General features: G+C 41.0%; 1 protein-coding gene across 1 annotated transcript; it reads left to right on the forward strand.

Annotated features, from left to right (window-relative positions):
• Positions 1-5,019: 5,019 nt before the first annotated feature.
• On the forward strand, positions 5,020-18,291 carry LOC139444379 (glutamate receptor ionotropic, kainate glr-3-like). The gene is made up of 7 exons (XM_071225345.1): positions 5,020-5,095; positions 10,648-10,748; positions 11,229-11,316; positions 12,170-12,479; positions 13,099-13,316; positions 15,553-15,812; positions 17,925-18,291. The coding sequence occupies exons 1-7, from the start codon at positions 5,051-5,053 to the stop codon at positions 18,196-18,198; spliced, it is 1,296 nt and encodes a 431-aa protein (XP_071081446.1). The 5' UTR covers positions 5,020-5,050; the 3' UTR covers positions 18,199-18,291.
• The last annotated feature ends 4,131 nt before the right edge of the window (positions 18,292-22,422 follow it).

Raw genomic sequence — 22,422 nt, forward strand, 5'->3', positions numbered from 1 at the left:
GCAGTGGGACCAAACACATGTCTTCCCTTTGCCATGCTCTGTAAACACCTTCTCCTCGTGGCACTGATTTCTTTAAAAGTCGTTGGTAATTCGACATCCTACGGCGAGGACAAATTGTAAATCACCATTCAAAATCAATACACATGTTTGTTCACATAAATCTTATAACAACAATCTATGTTCCAGGTGTTTTCATCGAGAACTACCGCGGAATGAAATGCAATTACCCCCCGTGGTTTCCTAGTGACTGGGTGCATGAATATTGTCAACACATTGACCACACACGACCCACACCGAGGGGCGTGATAGCTGTCGCCCTGTGGAGAACCTTGGACTATTTGCAGTGGAAACGGTGCACATTGATTTATGATCAATCTACAGGCAAGTGATAGGATGAGTTGCCCTTGAAGACAAGCATGACACAGCATCTGATAAGAACGACGAGGCTCTAATCAATGTTATATCCTGTGTAATGACTTTTGTAGGCCTACTGACTTATTGATAAATCGGGGCGGTGGGGTAGCCAAGTGGTTAACGTGTTCGCTTGTCACGCCGAAGACCGGGTTCGATTCCTGACATGGGAAAAATGTGTGTTCTCCGCCGTGATGTTGCTGGAATATTGCTAAAAGCGGCCTAAAACCATACTCACTCACTCACTCACTCACTCACTAACTCACTATTGATAAGTCATACCGTAATGAAACATTAGTTGATCGTGTGTCATTTTTTAACCGCTCCATTTTTAGCATATCGAAGCAAATTTGTTATATTATTAGATTATTATATTCCACGTACAAATGATAAAGTTACCTGTTAGAACAGTGAGTGAGGTAGTGGTATGCGATGGTATTGTGGATGAGGTCAGTGGTGGTATGTGCTTGTATTTGGGGTGAAGTCGATGGTGGTATGCGGTTGTATTTGGGATGAAGTCGGTGGAGGTATGCTGTTGTATTTGGGATGAAGTCGGTGGATGTATGCTGTTGTATTTGGGTTTAGGTAGGGGGATGTTGCTGGAATTATGCTAAAAGCGGCTTAAAACCATACTCACTCACTCACTATTGAAAAGTCGAACCGCAATGAAACATTTGTTGATCGTGTGTCATTTTTTTACCGCTCCATTTTGAGCATATCGAAGCAAATTTGTGGTATGCGAAGGTATCTGGGATGAGGTCGGTGGTGGTATGTGGTTGCATCTGGGATGAGGTCGGTGGTGGTATGTGGTTGCATCTGGGATGAGGTCGGTGGTGGTATGTGGTTGTATCTTGGATGAGGTCGATAGTGGTTTGTGGTTGTATTTGGGGTGAGGTCGGTATTGTTATGTGGTTGTATTTGGGGTGAGGTCGGTGGTGGTATGTGGTTGCATCTGGGATGAGGTCGGTGGTGGTATGCGGTTTCATCTGGGATGTGGTTGAGGAATGCGGCATTATGCGGTTGTGCATGCGGTGGTATCTGGGATGAATTTTGTATCTTGCTTCATTTGAGAACAAGAATGTCTACTGGGTTCTTTGATTATTGATCATCTACAACATCGCGTCTAACACTGCACCGTTTTGTCGACGAGACTCCACGCTTTAAACCAATTCCTAGTCATTGCTGTAGTTATGCCTAAGAAATTGTTATTGTTACAGTCATACCTAAGTCAATGTTACAGCCATACCTAAGTTATTGCTACAGTCATGATTACGTCATTGTTACAGTCATGCCTAAGTCCTTGCTACAGTCATGATGACGTCATTGTTACAGTCATGCCTAAGTCCTTGCTACAGTCATGATGACGTCATTGTTACAGTCATGCCTAAGTCCTTGCTACAGTCATGATGATGTCAATGTTACAGTCTTGACTAAGTAATGGCTACAGTCATGATGACGTCACTGTAACAGTCATTTCTAGGTCCTTGCTACAGTCACGATGACGTCATTGTTACAGTCATGATGACGTCATTGTTACAGTCATGACTAAGTCCTTGCTACATTCATCATGATGTAATTGTTACAGCCATCATGACCTCATTGTAACAGTCATGACTAAGTCCTTGCTACAGTCATTATGACGTCATTGTTACAGCATCATGACGTCATTGTTACAGTCATGACTAAGTCCTTGCTACAGTCATGATGACGTCATTGTTACAGTCATGGTGACATCATTGTTACAGTCATGACTAAGTCCTTGCTACAGCCACGACTAAGTCATTGCTACAGTCATGACTAAGTAATGTTTTCAGTCATTACTTAGTGATTGCTACAATCATTCCTAAGTCATTGCTACAGTCATGACTACGTAATGGATACAGTCACGCCGAAGTCATTGTTACAGTTCTGTCTAAGTGGTTGTTACATCCATGCCTCAGTTTTGCTGTCATACCTAAGTCATTGTTACAGTCATGCCTAAGTCATTGTTACAGTCATGCCTAAGGGATGGCTAAAGCCATACACAATGTTGGAAAATCGGATGTCAGCTGAAAGAAAGATACAAGATATACACTGTTCAAGCATCTATTTTTTCAATATTTATTTTAGCCGGGTTGTTGCATGACGTCACACAGCTTGGAATGACGTTCAACACCACCAGATCCTATAACGTTGTCAACGTTACGTCACTGAGGTCGCTTGACCTGCGGTCACAGCTGAAGCAGTTCTATCTGGCGGAGACCTCCTCGCATAATTTTGTACTCTTTTGTAGCGAGGAATGCGTCGCTGCTGTCATTCACGAGGTAAGGCAACCGGCCTCTCTTTGATTCAAACCTAGCCTCTCATTGATTCAAACCTAGCCTCTCATTGGCTCATCCACCCTCTTGTCAGCAGCGGGGCACGGATGGCCCAATAGTCTAAGGCACCGCAATTAGCAGTTCAGAGTTGCCTCCCATGAGAAATCCCAGTTCAACCAGGTTATGATTCTAGGTTTGTCAGCACCACACCTGAGCTCGTGGGTTTCACCGAAGTGGTAAACGTCTGAGACCTGCACCACTTTGGGCCTTTCTCACAATAGTTGCAATAGTTGTACCACTTGCGACTGCATGATATGACGCTTTACCTTTGTCACAATGCATTTCAAACCAACGGTGTTGTGGTGCCTTAGACCCCTGGCCACCCATGTCCAAATGTGTGACAAGAAAAAGGTATAACTATTGTTCCGGTTAGGAAAAAGCAAAAGCTCATTGGCTGGACCTGGTATCTATGAAAGCCTAATGATGCCACTTTGTTTAAATCGAAAATTCTCGTTATTTCTCGTTGTCTATTTTCTCGAAATTTCGAGTATTTTCTCGTTATTTCTGTTGTATTTTCGTACTATCCAACGATTTCGAGAAAATAGTTGAAGTAACGAGAAAAAAACTAGAAGCAACGACAAAAATAATCAAAATAACGAGAACATAATTGAAATAACGAGAAAATAATATAGGCGACGAGAAAAAAATCGATATTTCGAGTTTTTGAGATAAACTTGAAATAACAAGAAAATATTCGAAGTAAAGAGAAAAACTCATTTCTTCGAGAAAATAATTGAAATAACGAGAGAAAAACAAATATTTCGAGAAAATAATCGAAGTAACGAGAAAATAATCTAAAAGTAACGTGATAAAGACCTTGAAGTAACGTGACAGAACTGAAATTTCGATTAAAAACAAAACAAATACTTGTTACCAAAGTGGTACCATGAGGCTTTCGTAGGAATCGGCTTGGTGTATGCATTTGATGAATTGTTTCCCAAAGGCGAATTTCCTCGACTCTTACACCGATCGCTACACCTACATGCGACATCATTCACGTTGGCTCGTGGCGGGATCACGTGACACAAAAGACCGTCTGCTGAATTTCGGCGAGGGACTTGACAACGTCGCAATATTGTCGGACCCCGAATGTAGCGAGGACCCAGACGTCGGTGTTAAAGCTAACAGCACATCGGAGGTAGGTTCACCATTTCCGTGTATCACATTATCTGTGTAGGGGGCAATATTGGAGCTCGGCCCAGTCGTCTGAGACGCTGCCATTCGATGTGCAGAGTTGCGTCCCTTTTATGTGCGAGTTTCGTCTAAGACCTGCATCACTTCTGGCTTTCCTTCCACATCAAGCTGCCGTCCTGTGATGTAACTATGGTGAAATACTCTTCAAAACCGTGTTAAACCTAATATAATAAAGCACTGGAAGTATTTTCTGGGTCTTTTTCTATGGTTACTTAAGTAGTACCATAACACGATCTTTCGTGGAATTGCTATTATTGCTGAGAACTATCCTATGCCTGATCAGTTTCGCTAAAATATGGCAGAAGAACAAGCTTTTTTTGTTTAGTTGTTTAACGCCGCACTCACCAATATGCCAACGGTCTGTAAATAATCGAGTCAGGACCAGACAATCCAGTGACTGACATCAGGAGCATCGATGTACGCAATCTGGATACGATGACTCGCATCCACATGTGTCATGATCAACCAAGTCAGCGAGTCTGACCACCCGATCTCATTAGTCGCCTCTTACGACAAGCATAGCCTCCTTTCACGGCAAGCATGGGTTGCTGGAGACCTATTCTAACCCGGATCTTCACGGGTCGCAAAAGAACAAGTAGAGAAATGGATGCTGTCTTTTTTAAACAATTTTATTTAAACATTTCGGTGTACATTCTAACACCAGGGAAACTATACAAAGAATATATAGACTCCATGTGAGGGCTTTGCTGATGACCGATTACACTCTAATGCAAGAGAAAAAGACTTTAAAATGAATCAATTTATCAATTAATCAATTAACAATACAAACACTATAATTCCGTCAATGAACTTCTTAAACAATGATTACCAATTCACAACATGTTTTGTGTGGAGTAAATAAAATGAATAGTAAATAAAATGTCTTTGTATAGTCTCCCTGATAAATGTCTTGTGATGAATATGTTCATGTTATAATCTGAGGTTTTTCCATGCAGACCCCTGAAGGAAGCGTTTGCCTGGAGTTATCGACCCTGCTGAGGAGCCCCGAGGGCCGTGTGTGGAGTACAGTGTGTTACCTTGACTCCGGCTCCAGCCGGGCTGTTCAGGGGACGGTCTTCCCAAACATCATGTTTGGCTACAACCAGCGCCAGTTTCTTGTCACCACCAAAACTGTAAGAATGACATATCGATACAAATTTGTATACGACAAAACTATATGTCTACTGTTAAAGAATCAAATAATAACTTGTAATAACTATTGTATGTGTAGGGGCCATAAAATTTCCGAGTCCCGTAATTGGATTCGAACCACGGACATTCCGATCCGAGGTTGGACGCCTTGTCCACATGACCAAATGGTTAACCCCGTCAGCAAGCTGACAAGGTAAGGATGTCATCTTTGGGATGACTCCACGCCCTGCTACATACTCCCCCGTCAACAGAAGCCACGTCCCGGGCCGCATAGTAGGGTACTGAGGCTTACTTTGCTCAAATCTAATATGAACGTGCTCAGCCCCACGTTGGGCGCCAATGTTGCGGCCATAAAATTTCTGAGTCCCGTGATGGGATTCGAACCACTGACCTTCCGATCCGAGGTCGGACGCCTTGTCCACATAACCAAAGAGGTTAACCCCGTCAGCAAGCTGACAAGGTAAGGATGCCATCTGTGGGATGACTCCACGTCCTGCTACATATGTTTCAAACATGCCCTCCCTCTCCATGCAACGCGCAGATTTCCTTCAACATTCAAGCTGACACGCCGTGATATACTGAAATACTGTTCAAAGCTTACACCTACGGAGTGGCCCAGTTGTCTTAGGCGCCACGATTCGCAGTGCAGAGTTGCGTCCCTTGGGCACGCAAGAAATCTATGATTGTGGGGTCGAATCCCGGTATGCCCCGATTATGTTTTTAGGTTTGTCAGCACCATACCCGTGCTCGTGGGTTCACCGAAGTGGTAAATGTTTGAGACCTGCATCACTTCGGGCTTTCCGCCCACATTAAGCTGACACGCCGTGATATAACTGGAATATTGTTAAAAGCGGCGTTAAACCCAACTCATTCACTCACACATACGACTCGCCCGAATTATAATCCCGTCAGTACCATTATCATGCCCTTTGGCTCATGAGACGTTAGCTCACATTCCCTGCTGACACTGGAATAACCGTTCAAGGCGCTTGTAACTCAACTGGCTCACTCATACAACGCGCCCACAATAGGATTCTTATTCTGTCAGATGTGTTATGTAACACCATATTGTTTGTTTGCTTATTGTTTAACCCCGCACTCAGAAATATTCTAACTATATGACGGCGGTCTAACACGAATCTGGACCGGACAATCCAGTAATTGATATGAGCATCGATCCACGCAATTGGGATACGATGATTTGCATCAACCAAGTCAGTGAGCCTAGTCAATCTCATTAGTCGCCTCTTACGACAAAAATGGGTTGCTGAAGACCTATTATCTCACGATGTCACTCTCTCATAAATATAAATTAGGTAAGCCAGTAAAGGAGTTATTCCCCCAGTATGCCCGGGTAAGCGGACATTCCAGCTTAAGTATGCCCAGGTAAGCGGACATTCCAGCTTAAGTATGCCCAGGTAAGCAAGCATTCCAGCTTAAGTATGCCCAGGTAAGCGGGCATTCCAGCTAAAGTATGCCCAGGTAAGCGGGCATTCCAGCTTAAGTATGCTTAAGTAACTGGGTATATTATGCATTCGGAACACACGAGAGAAAAGGGAAACAAAGTAAATCTCGGATTTTTAATACAATATTATTTTTTAAATTCCTGTTCAAAATAGTGACTTTTTCCAGTCGCCTCCACTCCCTCCTCTAGTGGATAACAACGTCTCTAGTGGGATTTAATGATCAGCGCTGAAACGATGTCGATGCACCATCTTGTCTGAAACTCTTCGCGCAGATAAAGGGAGGCAACTTGGTTAAGCTTGTTAAACATTCGTGACCAACTCGTGTTATTCCGGGACAAACCGTCTTCTTGCAGGTTACGGAAAGGGGCGAGTGGTTACGAATGCTTGTGATACAATATTCATCGCATGTCTGAAGGGTGGTACTGAAAGTGGGACCCGTGAAACGAATAATGTTTCTTCTACCAAGCACAAAAGCACTTTTTTGTGTAAATTGTATTGTGTGTATATCGCTTATCTGGGAATGTTTTTTCATCCCACAACATACAAATGTAGTAATTGCAGGCTGAGTGAAATGAACAATACTATTCATTTATTATTCGTATCTGTACGCTTAGTTTATTTGGAGGTCTGTCAGTTACAGGCCTGTTTAATAAAATGAAATTTTGCGAGATTTTCGAATATTTATGATTTAAATATTTTGAGGGGTAAAGCAAATATATTAATTGTGTCCATCAATCTACACATTTCCTTGCAAAAGATGACACTGAGAACAGACATTTACATGGCCAAAGAGCCACTCCCGTAACAGAAACCTAGTTATCCCGGAAACCCAGCTTTAATGGGCAAGATGGAAATTTATACTTCCTGGATGGACTTTGAAATGGTTACGAAAATGTCCCAAAGCGACAATTCACCCCGATGTGCTTTGTGCGACTATAGTAGTGGTGAAACATTTCAGCTATTTGACATTGATCTGAAATTAATCGAGTCTCGACCAGACAACCCAGTGGCTGACATCATGAGCATCGATCTATGCAATTGGTATGCGATGACATGCATCAAGCAAGTTGACCACCTGATCCCGTTACTCGCCTCTTATAATGACAAGTATAGTCACCTCCTACGGCAAGCATGGATTGCTAAGGACCCATTGTAACCCGGATCTTCATGGGTCTGAAACATGCATACATCCCTCATGTCAATACAAGTATTCCCAACCAATTTCGATAAGACATAAATACACTTTTGTATTGTAAGACATGTAATAACTTGGTTTACTGGTTGTTTTGCAAATCAAACACATGTCAGTTCACAATGTGGAAAAATTCAAGCTAAAATTGAATTGATTGACATCAAAGCAATCTTTCTTTCAACAAATTAAATGAATATATGCATGAACCCTTACAATATGATCTAATTTCAAAGGATCTTCTGTTAACCAGCAATAAGAAAACGTCTGTTCTAATCTTAGAATTGCTATTTCATTCTTCTTCTGTGATGTCGTGGGACGCCTAATCCGTTCACAGAATAAGAAATATATGTACATGGCCCGTATTAAATCAATACCAAACGGTTTTCAAGAAAGCGCTCCAAGCCTGGCCTTCAACGCAAAGGGAAGTCATCAGGCAATGCGAACGCTCTGAGCGCGATGAAAGATATATTAAAGATTTTATCTTTTGATCTTGTCGTTATCGAAATGTACGTCAATGATCTGAATTGGGGTACACACGGGTATTGTAACTGTTCCAGCATGTCAATGAGTTAAATATTTACAGCACCCGTTCAAATACGCCTTTGATAAGTACATACTTTGATGATGTGACAAATCATTATGATTAGTCAAAGTACGTGACTGCTAGTCTCATTACGGGATACGTACAAAATCATGACCTGCTTTTCCAATTGTTTCCGTTATTCAAATATCTGATCACGTCGACAGGGGATTGATCATGATTTATCCGTTATTTTTGGACACCAGTGTGTGGAGTGACATTGTTAGACATTTCAACTTCAATCATGAAGTTTCGTATTTATGTTTTGGTTTTATTTGAAAAGTATTGTCACCAGGTCGTCCGAATGTAGACTGCTAATATTTGATTATTGGAAAACGGTCGTCTTCCCTAGACGGGGTAATTGGAGGCCGACAACCATTAACTTTGCTTGAGATATAAATGATATAATATTTAGAAACTTCGATTATGTAAACGGTAACACAAGGAACATATTCAGGCAATATACCAACGGCTTTTAACTATACTGAATAAAACAGTTAGGGATCATGAATATTTTGGGGATACTTTTGTACAGTGAAGACTGAGGACACAATTTAATTAAAATATGTTCCAAAATGTTCATGATCCCTAACCTTTTTTGTTCGGTATATATGTAGGTGAATCTGGGGGTAGTTTCACCGCCGCTTCAGAATACCTAAACAGCATATTGATACAACTGAAACCCTGATGTGATTGTAATCTGTTGTCAGGAGTACGTTGTCACTGTACTCGATTTTCAGGAGTACATTGTCACTCTACTCGATTGTCAGGAGTGCATTGTCACTGTACTCGATTGTCAGGAGTACATTGTCACTGTACTCGATTGTCAGGAGTATAATGTTACTATACTCGATTGTCAGGAGTACATTGTCACTGTAATCTGTTGTCAGGAGTATATTGTCACTGTACTCGATTGTCAGGAGTACATTATCACTGTACTCGATTGTCAGGAGTACATTGTCACTATACTCGATTGTCAGGAGTACATTGTCACTATACTCGAACATCGTTACTGTAATCTGTTGTCCGGAGTATAATGTCACTGTAATCTGTTGTCCGGAGTATAATGTTACTGTAATCTGTTGTCCGGAGTGTAATGTTACTGTAATCTGTTGTCAGGAGTATATTGTCACTGTTATCTGTTGTCCGGAGTATTTTGTCACTGTAATCTGTTGTCCGGAGTATAATGTCACTGTAATCTGTTGTCCCAAGTATAATGTCACTGTAATCTGTTGTCCGGAGTATAATGTCACTGTAATCTGATGTCTGGAGTATTTTGTCACTGTAATCTGTTGTCTGGAGTATTTTGTCACTGTTATCTGTTGTCCGGAGTATAATGTCACTGTAATCTGTTGTCCGGAGTATAATGTCACTGTAATCTGTTGTCCGGGGAACATCGTTACTGTAATCTGTTGTCCGGAGTATAATGTCACTGTAATCTGTTGTCCGGAGTATAATGTTACTGTAATCTGTTGTCCGGAGTGTAATGTTACTGTAATCTGTTGTCAGGAGTATAATGTCACTGTAATCTGTTGTCCGGAGTATATTGTCACTGTAATATGTTGTCTGGAGTATTTTGTCACTGTAATCTGTTGTCAGGAGTATAATGCCACTGTAATCTTGTGTGGGGAGTATATTGTCACTGTAATTTGTTGTCAGGAGTATATTGTCACTGTAATCTGTTGTCAGGAGTACATAGTTTAAATTTGATAACAATTGAAACTTACATGCAGGGTGAGTAAGTGAGTGAGTTTGGTTTAACGCCGCTTTTTAACAGTATTCCAGTTATATCGCGACGTGTCAGCTTAATGTGGGAGGAAATACAGGAAACAATCACTGAGTACTGGCAAGTTGTTGCAAAATACACCTAGAAAGTGTGGTAGTAGAACCTTAGCACTATCAACTGAAGTCAATTGATAATCACGCCACAACCTTCCAAAATGATATTTTTTTAACAATACCCAAATATGCATATGAAATGTTAACCCGATAAGACTAAATGATAATCTGAACACGTTCTCGATTAACCAGTGTATTATATATTTATTCTGCTATGATAATACCCTGGACCTATTTTCCACCACAGGTCGTTTCGGAAGTGACGTCACCATTTCCATCTGTCCTATCCCTATCTTTGCACATATATTCTCTCGCCCATGAGTGTAATTTGATTGGATGGCTATTCGTGCCATTTGAATCGGGCTATTTTCAGGGTATTTATCATTATGTAAGGAAGTTATACTACCCTGGATACTCGAGGATGTTTTCTATAACACTGAGTATATTTTTCCACAGTGGCTTGGCTTCGTCCGGAAACATACTGACAGCAACGAACCAACCTTTGACGGCTTCTGTATCGAAGTGCTCAATCAACTGGCGCATATTCTCAACTTCACGTAAGTATATATTTGGAAATGAATTTATAAGATTTATAATTCCATTAGTTACACCTTGATATAGTATGTGCAAGAAAGAAACAGCCCTAGTGGCTGGCAATCACTATGTAGCTGATAAATCTGTGGGTGAATGTTGTACAACGCCGCAGTCAGCAATATTCCGGTATAAACATGTGCAACCCTTCAAAGTTAAAAAAAGGAAAGAAAAAAGAAAATATTCAAGTAAATCTTGATCATGAAAGCGGTTGATGAAAACTTTAGCAAAGATCTGAGACATCGGGCCACGATACTTCATCACATTTATTTGCCTCTTGTGTGATAGGGACCGACTCTAAGCTGGGTCCCAAGGCTTCATGTAGCCGATGAAAGGAAAGTGACTGTAATGCTACCAACATATTGATATTGATGTTAAAACAAGAACACTGTATAAATTTTGTCTACTTTCAACATGTTAGGTGATACAAAAACATGTTTTACCAGGTACGTTTTGATAGAGCCACGCGACAACGAATGGGGTTCAAAGGCAAAGAAGCAATGGAGTGGTATTGTTGGACAACTCCAACGAAGGGTAAGGAATACGTTTTGTGGGGGCATATCGAGTGGGTGAGCTTTTACGGAAACTAAATGATGGCGGGGACACAAAGAATAGGCTCCGCATATTGTACCCATGTGGGGAATCGAACCCAGGACTTCAGCGTAACGAGGGGCGGTCGGGTAGCCTAGTGGTTAAAGCGTTCGCATGTCACGTCGAAGACCCGGGTTCGATTCCCGACTTTGGTACAATGTGTGAAGCCCATTTCTGGTGTCCCTAGCCGTGATATTGCTGGAATATTGCTAAAATCGGCGTAAAACCATACTCACTCACTCAGCGTAACGAGCGAACAACCAGGCTACTCCAGTCCATGTGGCATATCAGAGCCAGTCCAGTTTGTAGTAAAAAGCTCACTAAAATATCCCACTTAAATCCGCTTTTCGTCATTTTGGTAAAAATCCATATTATTGCTTAGTGGGGTATTCTTTTTACAAATACAGCTCAAATACATTAAGCTGGTACTTTTGATTTCTTTTAATATGAAATCTATGTGGCATTAATAACATTTGTGAACAATATAGGACATGTCTATCATTAAGAAAAACAACAACAACCTATTTAAACATCTATATTAAAATTGAAAATTGAAGTGATGAAGTATAACATGAATACTATATTTATAAATAATGTATACTTACTTGTGATGTGCTTTTATCTAAGTATTGTTGAACTCTATTTTCACTCTATTTCTATCAGAAGGGGATTATAATATACGGTTTCAACACCACTCCATCAGCAACCGTGTAACTCCATCCCAAATACAAATAATATATAATCAGAGCAACAACAACAAACATATAAAATTAATCTGCAATATTTCCTAAAACAGGAAGTCGACTTTGCAATGGCATCTCTCAGTCGGAACTCAGATCGGGACGCCGTGGTGGACTTCGTGGAGACCCCATTCTTCAGAGACTACAAGGACATCATGTACCGGAAGTCCAACAGCACGAAGAACTGGCGCCTGTTGTTGGACATCTTTAGACCTACCGTTCTGTTGTGTATCGGCGTGGCTCTGGTGGTGTACACATCTCTGTATCTCCTGCTGCAGCTCGGGCCCAGGGAACGCCGGGAGGAGAGAACTTGCGTCTACATATCCAACGTCAGCTGCTATATTTACGGGGCTCTCTTCAGCCAAGGTATATATACTTTCAATTACTCGTCTACAAGGTTTAGAGTGAGTGGGGATGGTTTCACGCCGCCTTTTGCAATATTCCAGCATTATCAGTGCGTGAGACACCAGAAATGGGCTTCACAGAGTGTACCCATGTGGCGAATCGAACACGAGTCTTCGGCGTGACAGGCGAACGCTTTAACCACTAGGCTACACCACTGCCCCTACAGGATTTAGGGCAAACATTATGGGACTGTTTCCATTTCCGTGATCAGCTATAGATACGAGTTAATATCCGACGTCGTATTAGCTAGTATATGATGTTTATCGCCATCGGACAACGTAGCTCGTCAGGTCTTATTCAAATGTGTGTTATAAGATTTTAATCACAGGTTGTGTCTTCAAAACGTCAACGCCAGAGGATAATTAGTCTCCATTATCTGCCGAGATAGATATCTTTGGGCGTAAGAGGCAACTTATATGACATATCAAGTGATATTATAACATGTTAAGCGATGCAAAGTGACCACTCCGTGGACGTTAGCGTCACCAAAGTGGTGAATGTTTCAGACCTGTATAATATTGGACTCTGTAATATATCTGAAATAGGGTTCAAACCTAGGCCTGTTCTGTTCTTTTGATAGGAGGAAAGCATCTGCCGTTCTCAGCATCCGGGCGGTTTCTAGTGGCTTCGTGGTGGATCTTCTCTATCGTGATGTCGGCGACCTACAGCGCCAAGCTGATCGCTAACCTCGCTGTCCCCAGGGTAGACAAGCCCTTCGCTACCACCAAGGAGCTACTAGAGAGCACAGACTACAAGTGGGGCGTGGTCGGGAAAAGTTCCACCTACTCTCTACTATCGGTATGCATTACATACCACAACTACACTATTCCTTGGGCGCACGAGTGGCTTAGTCATCGCACCCGCTGTAATTGGCTGATCAACGGGTACCAGGGAAAGATACCCGAGTATGATCCTTGGTTTGTTAGTACCATCCGTCACTTTGGGCTTTCCTTCCGTGTTATGTGTTCACAGCGGCAATGAGCCAAGCCAACCAACTTATCACCGGTTATTTAATGTAGGCACACACACACATGTTAGATTTGATCTACGGAAATTTTAATGTTTTAAAACTTGAAACGACTCTAAATGACTGTAATCAATCAACACTTAGCTAGGACTGTCGTATCTCCTTTATGCTTTAGCTCAACAAAAATAGCTACGGATTATGAATAATTTTGGGTATTTTTTCATGCCTAACTTGTTTTGTTCAATATATATATATATATATATATATATATATATATATATATATATATATATATATATATATATATATATATATACACAGTAAAAAAAGTGTTGCACCCCCACATTAATACGTTTGATACATCACAACATTTAAAACGCCCGACTCTGGTTTTAATGGTAGGTATTCCTTGGGGATCTGATGTTAAATGTGTAATGTTTTCGGAGGGAAGATGATCACCAAAACGTAGCAATCAGCACGTGAATTGCATGGTGCATGACATTTGCAGATTGCAGTATCTTCTTAAGCTCAACATCGCCTATAAAAGACAGCCCAGTTTATTGTAACCCACAATGCCGGGTAGACGATTGTCAGAAGCAGTCAAGTGGCAGATTATTGGCCTTCATGGAGCAGGTCTTTCGTTCAAGGAGATTGGCAGAAGAACCGGACATCACTACTCAACAATAAGCCGTTTGGTCAGAAAACACGCACAAACTAATGATGTAAGGAATCGCAGACCCTCTGGCAGACCACGTAAGACCACAGTTAGAGATGTCGGAGCGTTGTTGAGGGTGGTAAGGTGTCATCCATTTGCTACAAGCACAACCTTGAAACGTCTTTGGCTTCCTCGTCAACAGTTCAGTACCCAGACCGTGAGAAATCGTCTTAAAGCTGCAGGGTTGAACTCCAGAAGGGTTATCAAGCGACCTAAACTCACAGACAACCACAAACGACTACGTCTAGCCTGGTGTAGACTGAGACAGAACTGGAACTTGAGGTCCTGGAGAAGAGTCCACTGGTCGGACGAAAGCAGGTTCCTTCTGCATGTTGTGGATGGCAGAGTGAGAGTATGGAGGCGTCCTGGAACAGCTTATACTGCAAGAAACATCATGCCAACTGTACCATATGGAGGTGGATCTGTTATGGTCTGGGGATGCTTCTCATTTGATTGTAAGCTTGATTTAGTGACCATACGAGGCAACTTGACAGGGGAGCGCTACATCCAAGAGGTGCTGAATCCAGTTGTGGTGCCCCATTTTGACAATCATCCACTGGCCACCAGACCGATATTCATGGATGACAATGCCAGACCACATCGTTCACGAGCTGTGACCCAGGTTATCCACAACAATGCTCTGACGCAGATTCCATGGCCAGCAATGAGTCCAGATCTGAATCCTCTGGAACATGTATGGGACATTTTGGGACGCCTGATTTATCGTCGGGACCCTCCTCCACAGAACTTGCGTGAATTGGAAGCAGCATTACACGAGGAGTGGCAGCAGCTGCCCATGGAGCGATTCCAACGTCTGGTGAGGGGTATGAGACGAAGACTTCAAGCTGTGATCCAAGTGCTTGGTGGAAGTTCTCGATATTGACTTACTGTGTTCGTCAAATCTCCATATGACATTCTTACCCTATTGGATGAATTTGGTCACTAAAAATTATTGAGATGTCACCATACTTAATGCGTCTTCGTTGTTCGTTCATTTTTCGTAAAAGTTCAGCATGAGATTATTACATGCCATAAGGTCATGGAATACCCCATTTAAGTTCATTGTATAGACAATACACTGGTTTGTTGGTATACACGAAATCCTGGTTATAATATTAATTCGGTTATCTTTACACCCTTTCAAAACACCCCTCCATGAAAAAGTATAGGGGGTGCAACACTTTTTTTACTGTGTATATATATATATATATATATATATATATATATATATATATATATATACACACACACACAAACACTAACTGGCTGTATCGTTACGATTGCTTTCTAAACATGGAACTGGTATGGTGTTGGTGTACCGTATATTTCAACGATGTTTCCCGTGCTCCCAGATATCCAAAGATTCCGACATTCAGGAACTTTGGAAGAAGATGGTTATCTTCAACAAGACCGACCCCTCCGTGTTCAGCCGCAGCATAACCGACCACATTGAGAAAGTCCTGACGGAACCCTACGCGTACGTCATGGGCCACGACAAGCTGGGGAACGGCACGGACTGTAAGGTTACCTTCCTGAGGGAGAAGCTGTTTGAATACAGCAAGGGGATGGCCTTACCACAAGACTCGCCCCTCAAGAAGGACTTTGATAAAGTGTGCGTAGAGTTTTATTGCTCCGTTGTGCGTGTGTTCGCGCGTGCGTGTCTTTGTGCGAGTGCGCGCGTGCGTGCGTGTGTTTGTGTGTGAGCGCTGCGTTTGTGTGTGTGCCTGCGTGTGTGTATGTGTTAGTTTGTATGTGTGTTTGGGAGTGTGTGCGCGCGCGCGTGCTTGTTTGTGTGTGTTCCTGCATGTGTTTTTGCGTGTTTGTGTGTGTATGTGTGTGAGCGCGTGCGTTTGTGTGTGTGCCTGCGTGTGTGTATGTGTTAGTTTGTATGTGTGTTTGTGAGTGTGTGCACGCGTGCGTGTTTGTGTGTGTGCCTGCGTGTGTGTATGCGTTAGTTTGTATGTGTGTTTATGAGTGTGTGCGCGTGTGCGTGTGTGTGCCTGCGTGTGTGTATTTGTTAGTTTGTATGTGTGTTTATGAGTGTGTGCGCGTGTGCGTGTTTGTGTGTGTGCCTGCGTGTGTGTATGTGTTAGTTTGTATGTGTGTTTGTGAGTGTGTGCGCGCATGCGTGTTTCTGTGTGTGCCTGCGTGTGTGTATGTGTTAGTTTGTATGTGTGTTTGGGACTGTGTGCGCGCCTGCGTGTGTGTATTTGTTAGTTTGTATGTGTGTTTATGAGTGTGTGCGCGTGTGCGTGTTTGTGTGTGTGCCTGCGTGTGTGTATTTGTTAGTTTGTATGTGTGTTTGTGAGTGTGTGCGCGCATGCGTGTTTCTGTGTGTGCCTGCGTGTGTGTATGTGTTAGTTTGTATGTGTGTTTGGAATTGTGTGCGCGCCTGCGTGTGTGTATTTGTTAGTGTGTATGTGTGTTTATGAGTGTGTGCGCGTGTGCGTGTTTGTGTGTGTGCCTGCGTGTGTATTTGTTAGTTTGTATGTGTGTTTGTGAGTGTGTGCGCGCATGCTAGTTTCTGTGTGTGCCTGCGTGTATGTGTTAGTTTGTATGTGTGTTTGGGATTGTGTGCGTGCCTGCGTGTGTGTATTTGTTAGTTTGTATGTGTGTTTGGAATTGTGTGCGCGTGCGTATTTGTGTGTGTGCCTGCGTGTGTGTATTTGTTAGTTTGTATGTTTGTTTATGAGTGTGTGCGTATTTGTGTGTGTGCCTGCGTGTGTGCATGTGTTAGTTTGTATGTGTGTTTGGAATTGTGTGCGCGTGCGTATTTGTGTGTGTGCCTGCGTGTGTGTATGCGATAGTTTGTATGTGTGTTTATGAGTGTGTGCACGTGTGTGTGTTTGTGTGTGTGCCTGCCTGTGTGTATTTGTTAGTTTGTATGTGTGTTTATGAGTGTGTGCGCGTGTGCGTGTTTGTGTATGTACTATAACAGACTAACTATAGTAATATGAAAGAACCAGGTTGACCTTAACTTGGTTTGAGTAGTATACATTCCTCCCCGTGGGTACCAGGGTTAGATTGGGTCCTATGTCGTAAAAGTCAACTAACTTGGCTGCGGTTGTCGGGTACGGTGACATGAATCGTTGCGTGTCATCGCCCCCCGGCTGCATAACACTTTGTTCATAATATCAACCCTGGTTTCGTGTGACCTAGACTCAATGTTTTACAGTCCCCTTTACAAAAGCTGGAATATTGTTGACAGCGGCGGAAGTTGACAGACAATACATCTGGTAATAACATTGATGTACGATGCAGAGTAAGTACATCTAGGATTACAAACACTAAGTTCGAATGTTGATAAGCATGTATTGTATTTACTGAGTTGATTTGTGTGTACGCTGATGGCGCTCTTACCGTCGATTACTGCCCTGACCAGAATATCAAATCGTCAATCCCATGTCGTATTCAAATGTGTGTTATAAGATTATAATCACAGGTTGTGTCTTCAAAAGGTCAACGCCACAGGATAATTAGTCTCCATTATCTGCCGAGATAGATACTATTGGGCGTAAGAGGCAACTTATATGACATATCAAGTGATATTATTACATGTTAAGCAATGCAAAGTGACCACTCCGTGGACGTTTGCGTCACCAAAGAGGTGAATGTTTCAGACCTGTATAATATTGGATTTCCCACCAGAATATCAAATCGTCAGTCCCTTACTTAGTCAATGTTTGAAATGCCCTGAACATGCATGTTTACTTCTACTTCGTAGAATGATCCACTTATCCGAGACGGGGTTTCTCAACCGCCTGGCCAAGAAGTGGATTATATCCGACGGGCAATGCCTTGTGGGAAAGTCGGCTGCTACCGTTGTGACGTTGGAAGACATGCACAGTGCCTTCTACCTGCTGCTGGCGGGTTTCGGCGCCAGCTGCTGCATCCTCATCTTTGAATGGTTGTATCGCATGATGCAGTCTTACCGATTTGAAAAACAAAAAAATGATTTTGCCATAAGTAACCAATGTAATCCTTTATTATGTTATTGATTGCTCATAACTACATGTGCCTATGTATGATTTTTGAAACTAATGTATACACGGGAAACAGTTCTATATTAACAGACATATGTATAGTATAGAATACCCCTTACACAATGACATCGATCATCATGCATTGTAGATGTCAGATTTCAGTTGTTGTTATGTTCATTACAGTCATCTGTTTTTACTGTCAACTGTCTTATGTAATTTTCTGTCAGCCTATTCACGGAGCTGTCTCTGCGCTAGGATTGTCGTAATTGTGTCGGCAGTCGGTGTCTGCTGTATCATTTCTAACTACAAACCCAAGAGCTTTCCACTTGCACTTTCGAAACACGAACAACAGATACCAGAAAACAATCCACAAACATAGCATTAACCGATTATGACTAATGCCTAACAGCGAGTCGATAACAGAAACACAAGCAAAATGTTTGCATTGATATCGTTATGACCGTGACTTTGTCTTGGCAAGGGCAGTTAATTATATAGCGAGTGAGAGTGGTTTCCCTTAGACTTCGGGTACTAGTATGAAATATGGTGTCGATTATTTAGATTTAACGGTCACCGTTCCTGAGATCTTGACACAGAGGGTCACCGTACAGATATTTTTTAAGAGATTACAATTATATCATATTTTTAAGGGTGTTTGATGCAGTCTATCTGTTTTTGAAAATTGACCATACCGATACAATGCACACATTTCTTGTCCTGGTAGATGGTTTCCCTTTTGTGCGATGTAATCTCCTAAAGTTAAAGTTTACAGGAGATAACTTAATCTTCAAGGGTGTCACAAGGAAGTCCTGGACATATAATAGTGAGACGTACATACACAAATGGTATTTACACAGTCATATTTCTTGTGTGAGTTTCAAGGATGAAATGGGCATAACAAGGATGATTGTTAGCTCGCGAACTTTCTTCAAGATTTGTTTTACCTTTTAGAAGATATGCACAAAAAAGTTCTCCTATGTTGAATAAAATCTCTCTGGATATTTAATCGACCGATCATATTTTTACTTTACACTCTATTATAGAAAAGTGTTTGATTAAAAAGAGGAAAAAAACTATATGTGGCATTTACGGACTTTACGAAAGCATTCGACTATTCGAAATAAACTATGGTACTGTTTGCAATATAATGGCCTGGGTGGAAAAATGTTATCAGCCCTAAAAGCCAATTACTCTTCTCTTTAATCTTGTGTCAGACAAACTTCCTCATGTACCAATTTCATTGACTGTCCAAATGGTGTAGCCCATGGTTGCATATTTAGCCCTTTGCTATTTTCTTTATTTATAGGGGAACTTTCAAAAGCTATAAATGAAAACGGTAAACATGGCATACAATGATTTCCAGATATTCATGAAATTCTGTTACTGTTTTTGCAGATGACGTCATACTTGTCAGACTCCGCTTAACATCCAAGGTTTTTTTTCTTCAGATTTTGGGAATTAACTGTTAACATGCAAAAATCAAACGTAGTTGTTTTCAGAAGGGGAGGCACGCTGTCTGCGAAGGAGAAATGGACATACAAAGACATCCCCCTGCCCATATTTAACAGCTATAAGTACTTAGGTGCAATATTTTTTTCAACTTTCAAGATGACAAAGTGTATTGCTTTGTATTTTCGCATGGTTTGGGATTTGTCTGCTGGGGACAAAATAGCTTTCATTGGGGTAATTAAAATGTGTTTTGTAGATGAATATCGTCAAAACTGGATGTCAACATTCAACAGTAGTACCCGATATGTGATGTATAAAGAATATAAAACATTGTTTGAACCTGAAATATATTTGAGTATTTACAATTGCAAACATGTACGCAGTGTTTTGTTAAATTAAGATGTAATGTTTTGCCTTAACGACAGAACGAGGGTAGATGGCAATCTATTGAATCATATTTACGTATGTGTCCTGTTTGCAATATGTCTGTTGAAGATGAATTTCATTTCGTATTGATCTGTTAGCATTATACTGAACTGCGTAAAGTTTATTTGCCAGAATTGTATTGGAAATTTCCAACTATGTATAAATTCAAAAGTTTATTGTGTACAACTCAGGATGGGTTATTAAAACGCCTGCAATATTGTGTATATTGTGCATACAAAAAAAGACATGAATTCGTAACATTCATGTAATGTGCTTCACATTGTATTACTGGCTTTATGGGCCGAAGGCCTACACACAAATAAACTAATTTGACTTGACTTTGACTGGCATTTATTCCAAAGGTTTTAGATTGTCCTTGTTATCGTTCACTAGCCTATGGAGAGCAGAGTTATCGCATGCAGTGGTCTGAAAGAATATCATAAACAAATACGTTATTCAGATAATCAACACTCACAAACATATAGTCTATCATTGTTCTCACATCTTTACATTTGTTTGAGAACGTATACTTAGTAATATCGTCTAATGGTACAACTGAATATACGGTTCGTTCATTTCGTACCCTTTGAAGACAACGAGATATCATTCTTTGGACAGCAGATTGTCGTATAACTCGGGAACTTTCTTCAAGATTTGTTTTACCTTTTAGAAGATATGCACAAAAAAGTTCTTCTATGTTGAATAAAATTTCACTGGATATTTAATCGACCGATCATATTTTTACTTTACACTGTATTATAGAAAAATGTTTGATTAAAAAGAGGAAAAAAACTATATGTGGCATTTACGGACTTTAAGAAAGCATTCGACTATTCGAAATAAACTATGGTACTGTTTGCAATATAATGGCCTGGGTGGAAAAATGTTATCAGCCCTAAAAGCCAATTACTCTTCTCTTTAATCTTGTGTCAGACAAACTTCCTCATGTACCGATGTCTTTGACTGTCCAAATGGTGTAGGAATTGCTTAGTTCATGAAGCAAATCGTTTATATAAAGAGTAAAGAGCCATGCTGATATGACACGACCCTGACCAACACCCTGTTTAACAGGGAAAACATCAGATTTGAAGCCGGCAAAGCTAACACATGAGTACATAGAATTGTAAGATAAACGTAGAATTCTCCATAATTTACCATTGATACTAAATTTATGTAATTTGTAGAAGAGACCGTCAAGCCAAACACGATCGAAGGCTTTCTCGTTATCGAGGAAGGCACTGTAAACTGGTGAGTTTCTTTCGTTAAAGTATGAAATACTTGCTAGAAGAGTGAGAGCCGCCGTTTCAGCACCATCATTTTTTCTAAATCCAAACAGTAGTGGGTGAGGAAAGGCTACATCGTCGCTTGTCCATTTTTCGATTCTGTTGAGAAGCATTCTTTCGAAAAGCTTACTTAGGACTGAAGTTAGTGTTATGCCCCTGTAGTTAGATGGATCACTTTTACTTTTTCCTCGTTCCTCGTGCCTTATGTACTGGTAAGATTACGCCAATATGATACATTTTGGGTATATATTCATGTTTAATGATAGCATTGAATAATACCATAATATGCTTTAATAAAGATCTTCCCGCATACTTAATATGTTCGTTTGTGAGCCCATCAGGTCCTGGAGATTTACTGTTTTTCAGTCCTTTAACTGTACTTACTACCTCTGCAATGGTGAATGGTCTCTTCACTGGATGGTTAGCAGTTACATCGTTATCAGCATCAGATGTTTCGTTGTTTTCAATACTTTTGACTGAGCATATTACTTCATCAGCAAAAGAGCAGTCAAAGGGATTTTCCATGGTTGGGATTGACAAGTCTCGAAAGTATTTACCAAAAATTCCACAAATACCTTCCGCGTTACTACTTTGATTACATTTATAAAGAAGTTTGTGTACTTGGCCCTTAGTTTTGTGATATTGTTTTGCAGTTTTAAAGTATTCATGTACATCTATTTCAGCTGCCTCATAGAGTTCTTTCAGTCTGCTATCTATGAGCGAGTGTTTGGATCTACGATGCTGTCTTCTAAAACTACGCTTTGCTTCTTTATATTTAACAAAGTTCTCATCGTTCTTAGCATGTGACTTGCCATTCTCTTGTCAATGTCGTCTTTTACTGCGCATTTCATCATGTAATAACTTCAGGTTGTCTTTTTTCCAGTAGGGTTTGAGGTAGGGTTTAAACTTCGTTGATGGGATACTTACTGCAGTAGATGCATGGAGGGCTTCTGTAATGTACTTATTATACGTTTCAATATATTCATTATGGGATGGGAATTGGGACAACTTGCATATGTCTTCACGAAAGTAATTTTCAGTTTCATAGCGATACTGCATAAGATCAGTATCACACGCTTTC

The sequence above is a fragment of the Haliotis cracherodii genome, unplaced genomic scaffold (genome assembly GCF_022045235.1).
Source record: "Haliotis cracherodii isolate W230 unplaced genomic scaffold, xgHalCrac1.p SCAF_5, whole genome shotgun sequence".
In the NCBI taxonomy this organism is placed as follows: Eukaryota; Metazoa; Mollusca; class Gastropoda; order Lepetellida; family Haliotidae; genus Haliotis; species Haliotis cracherodii.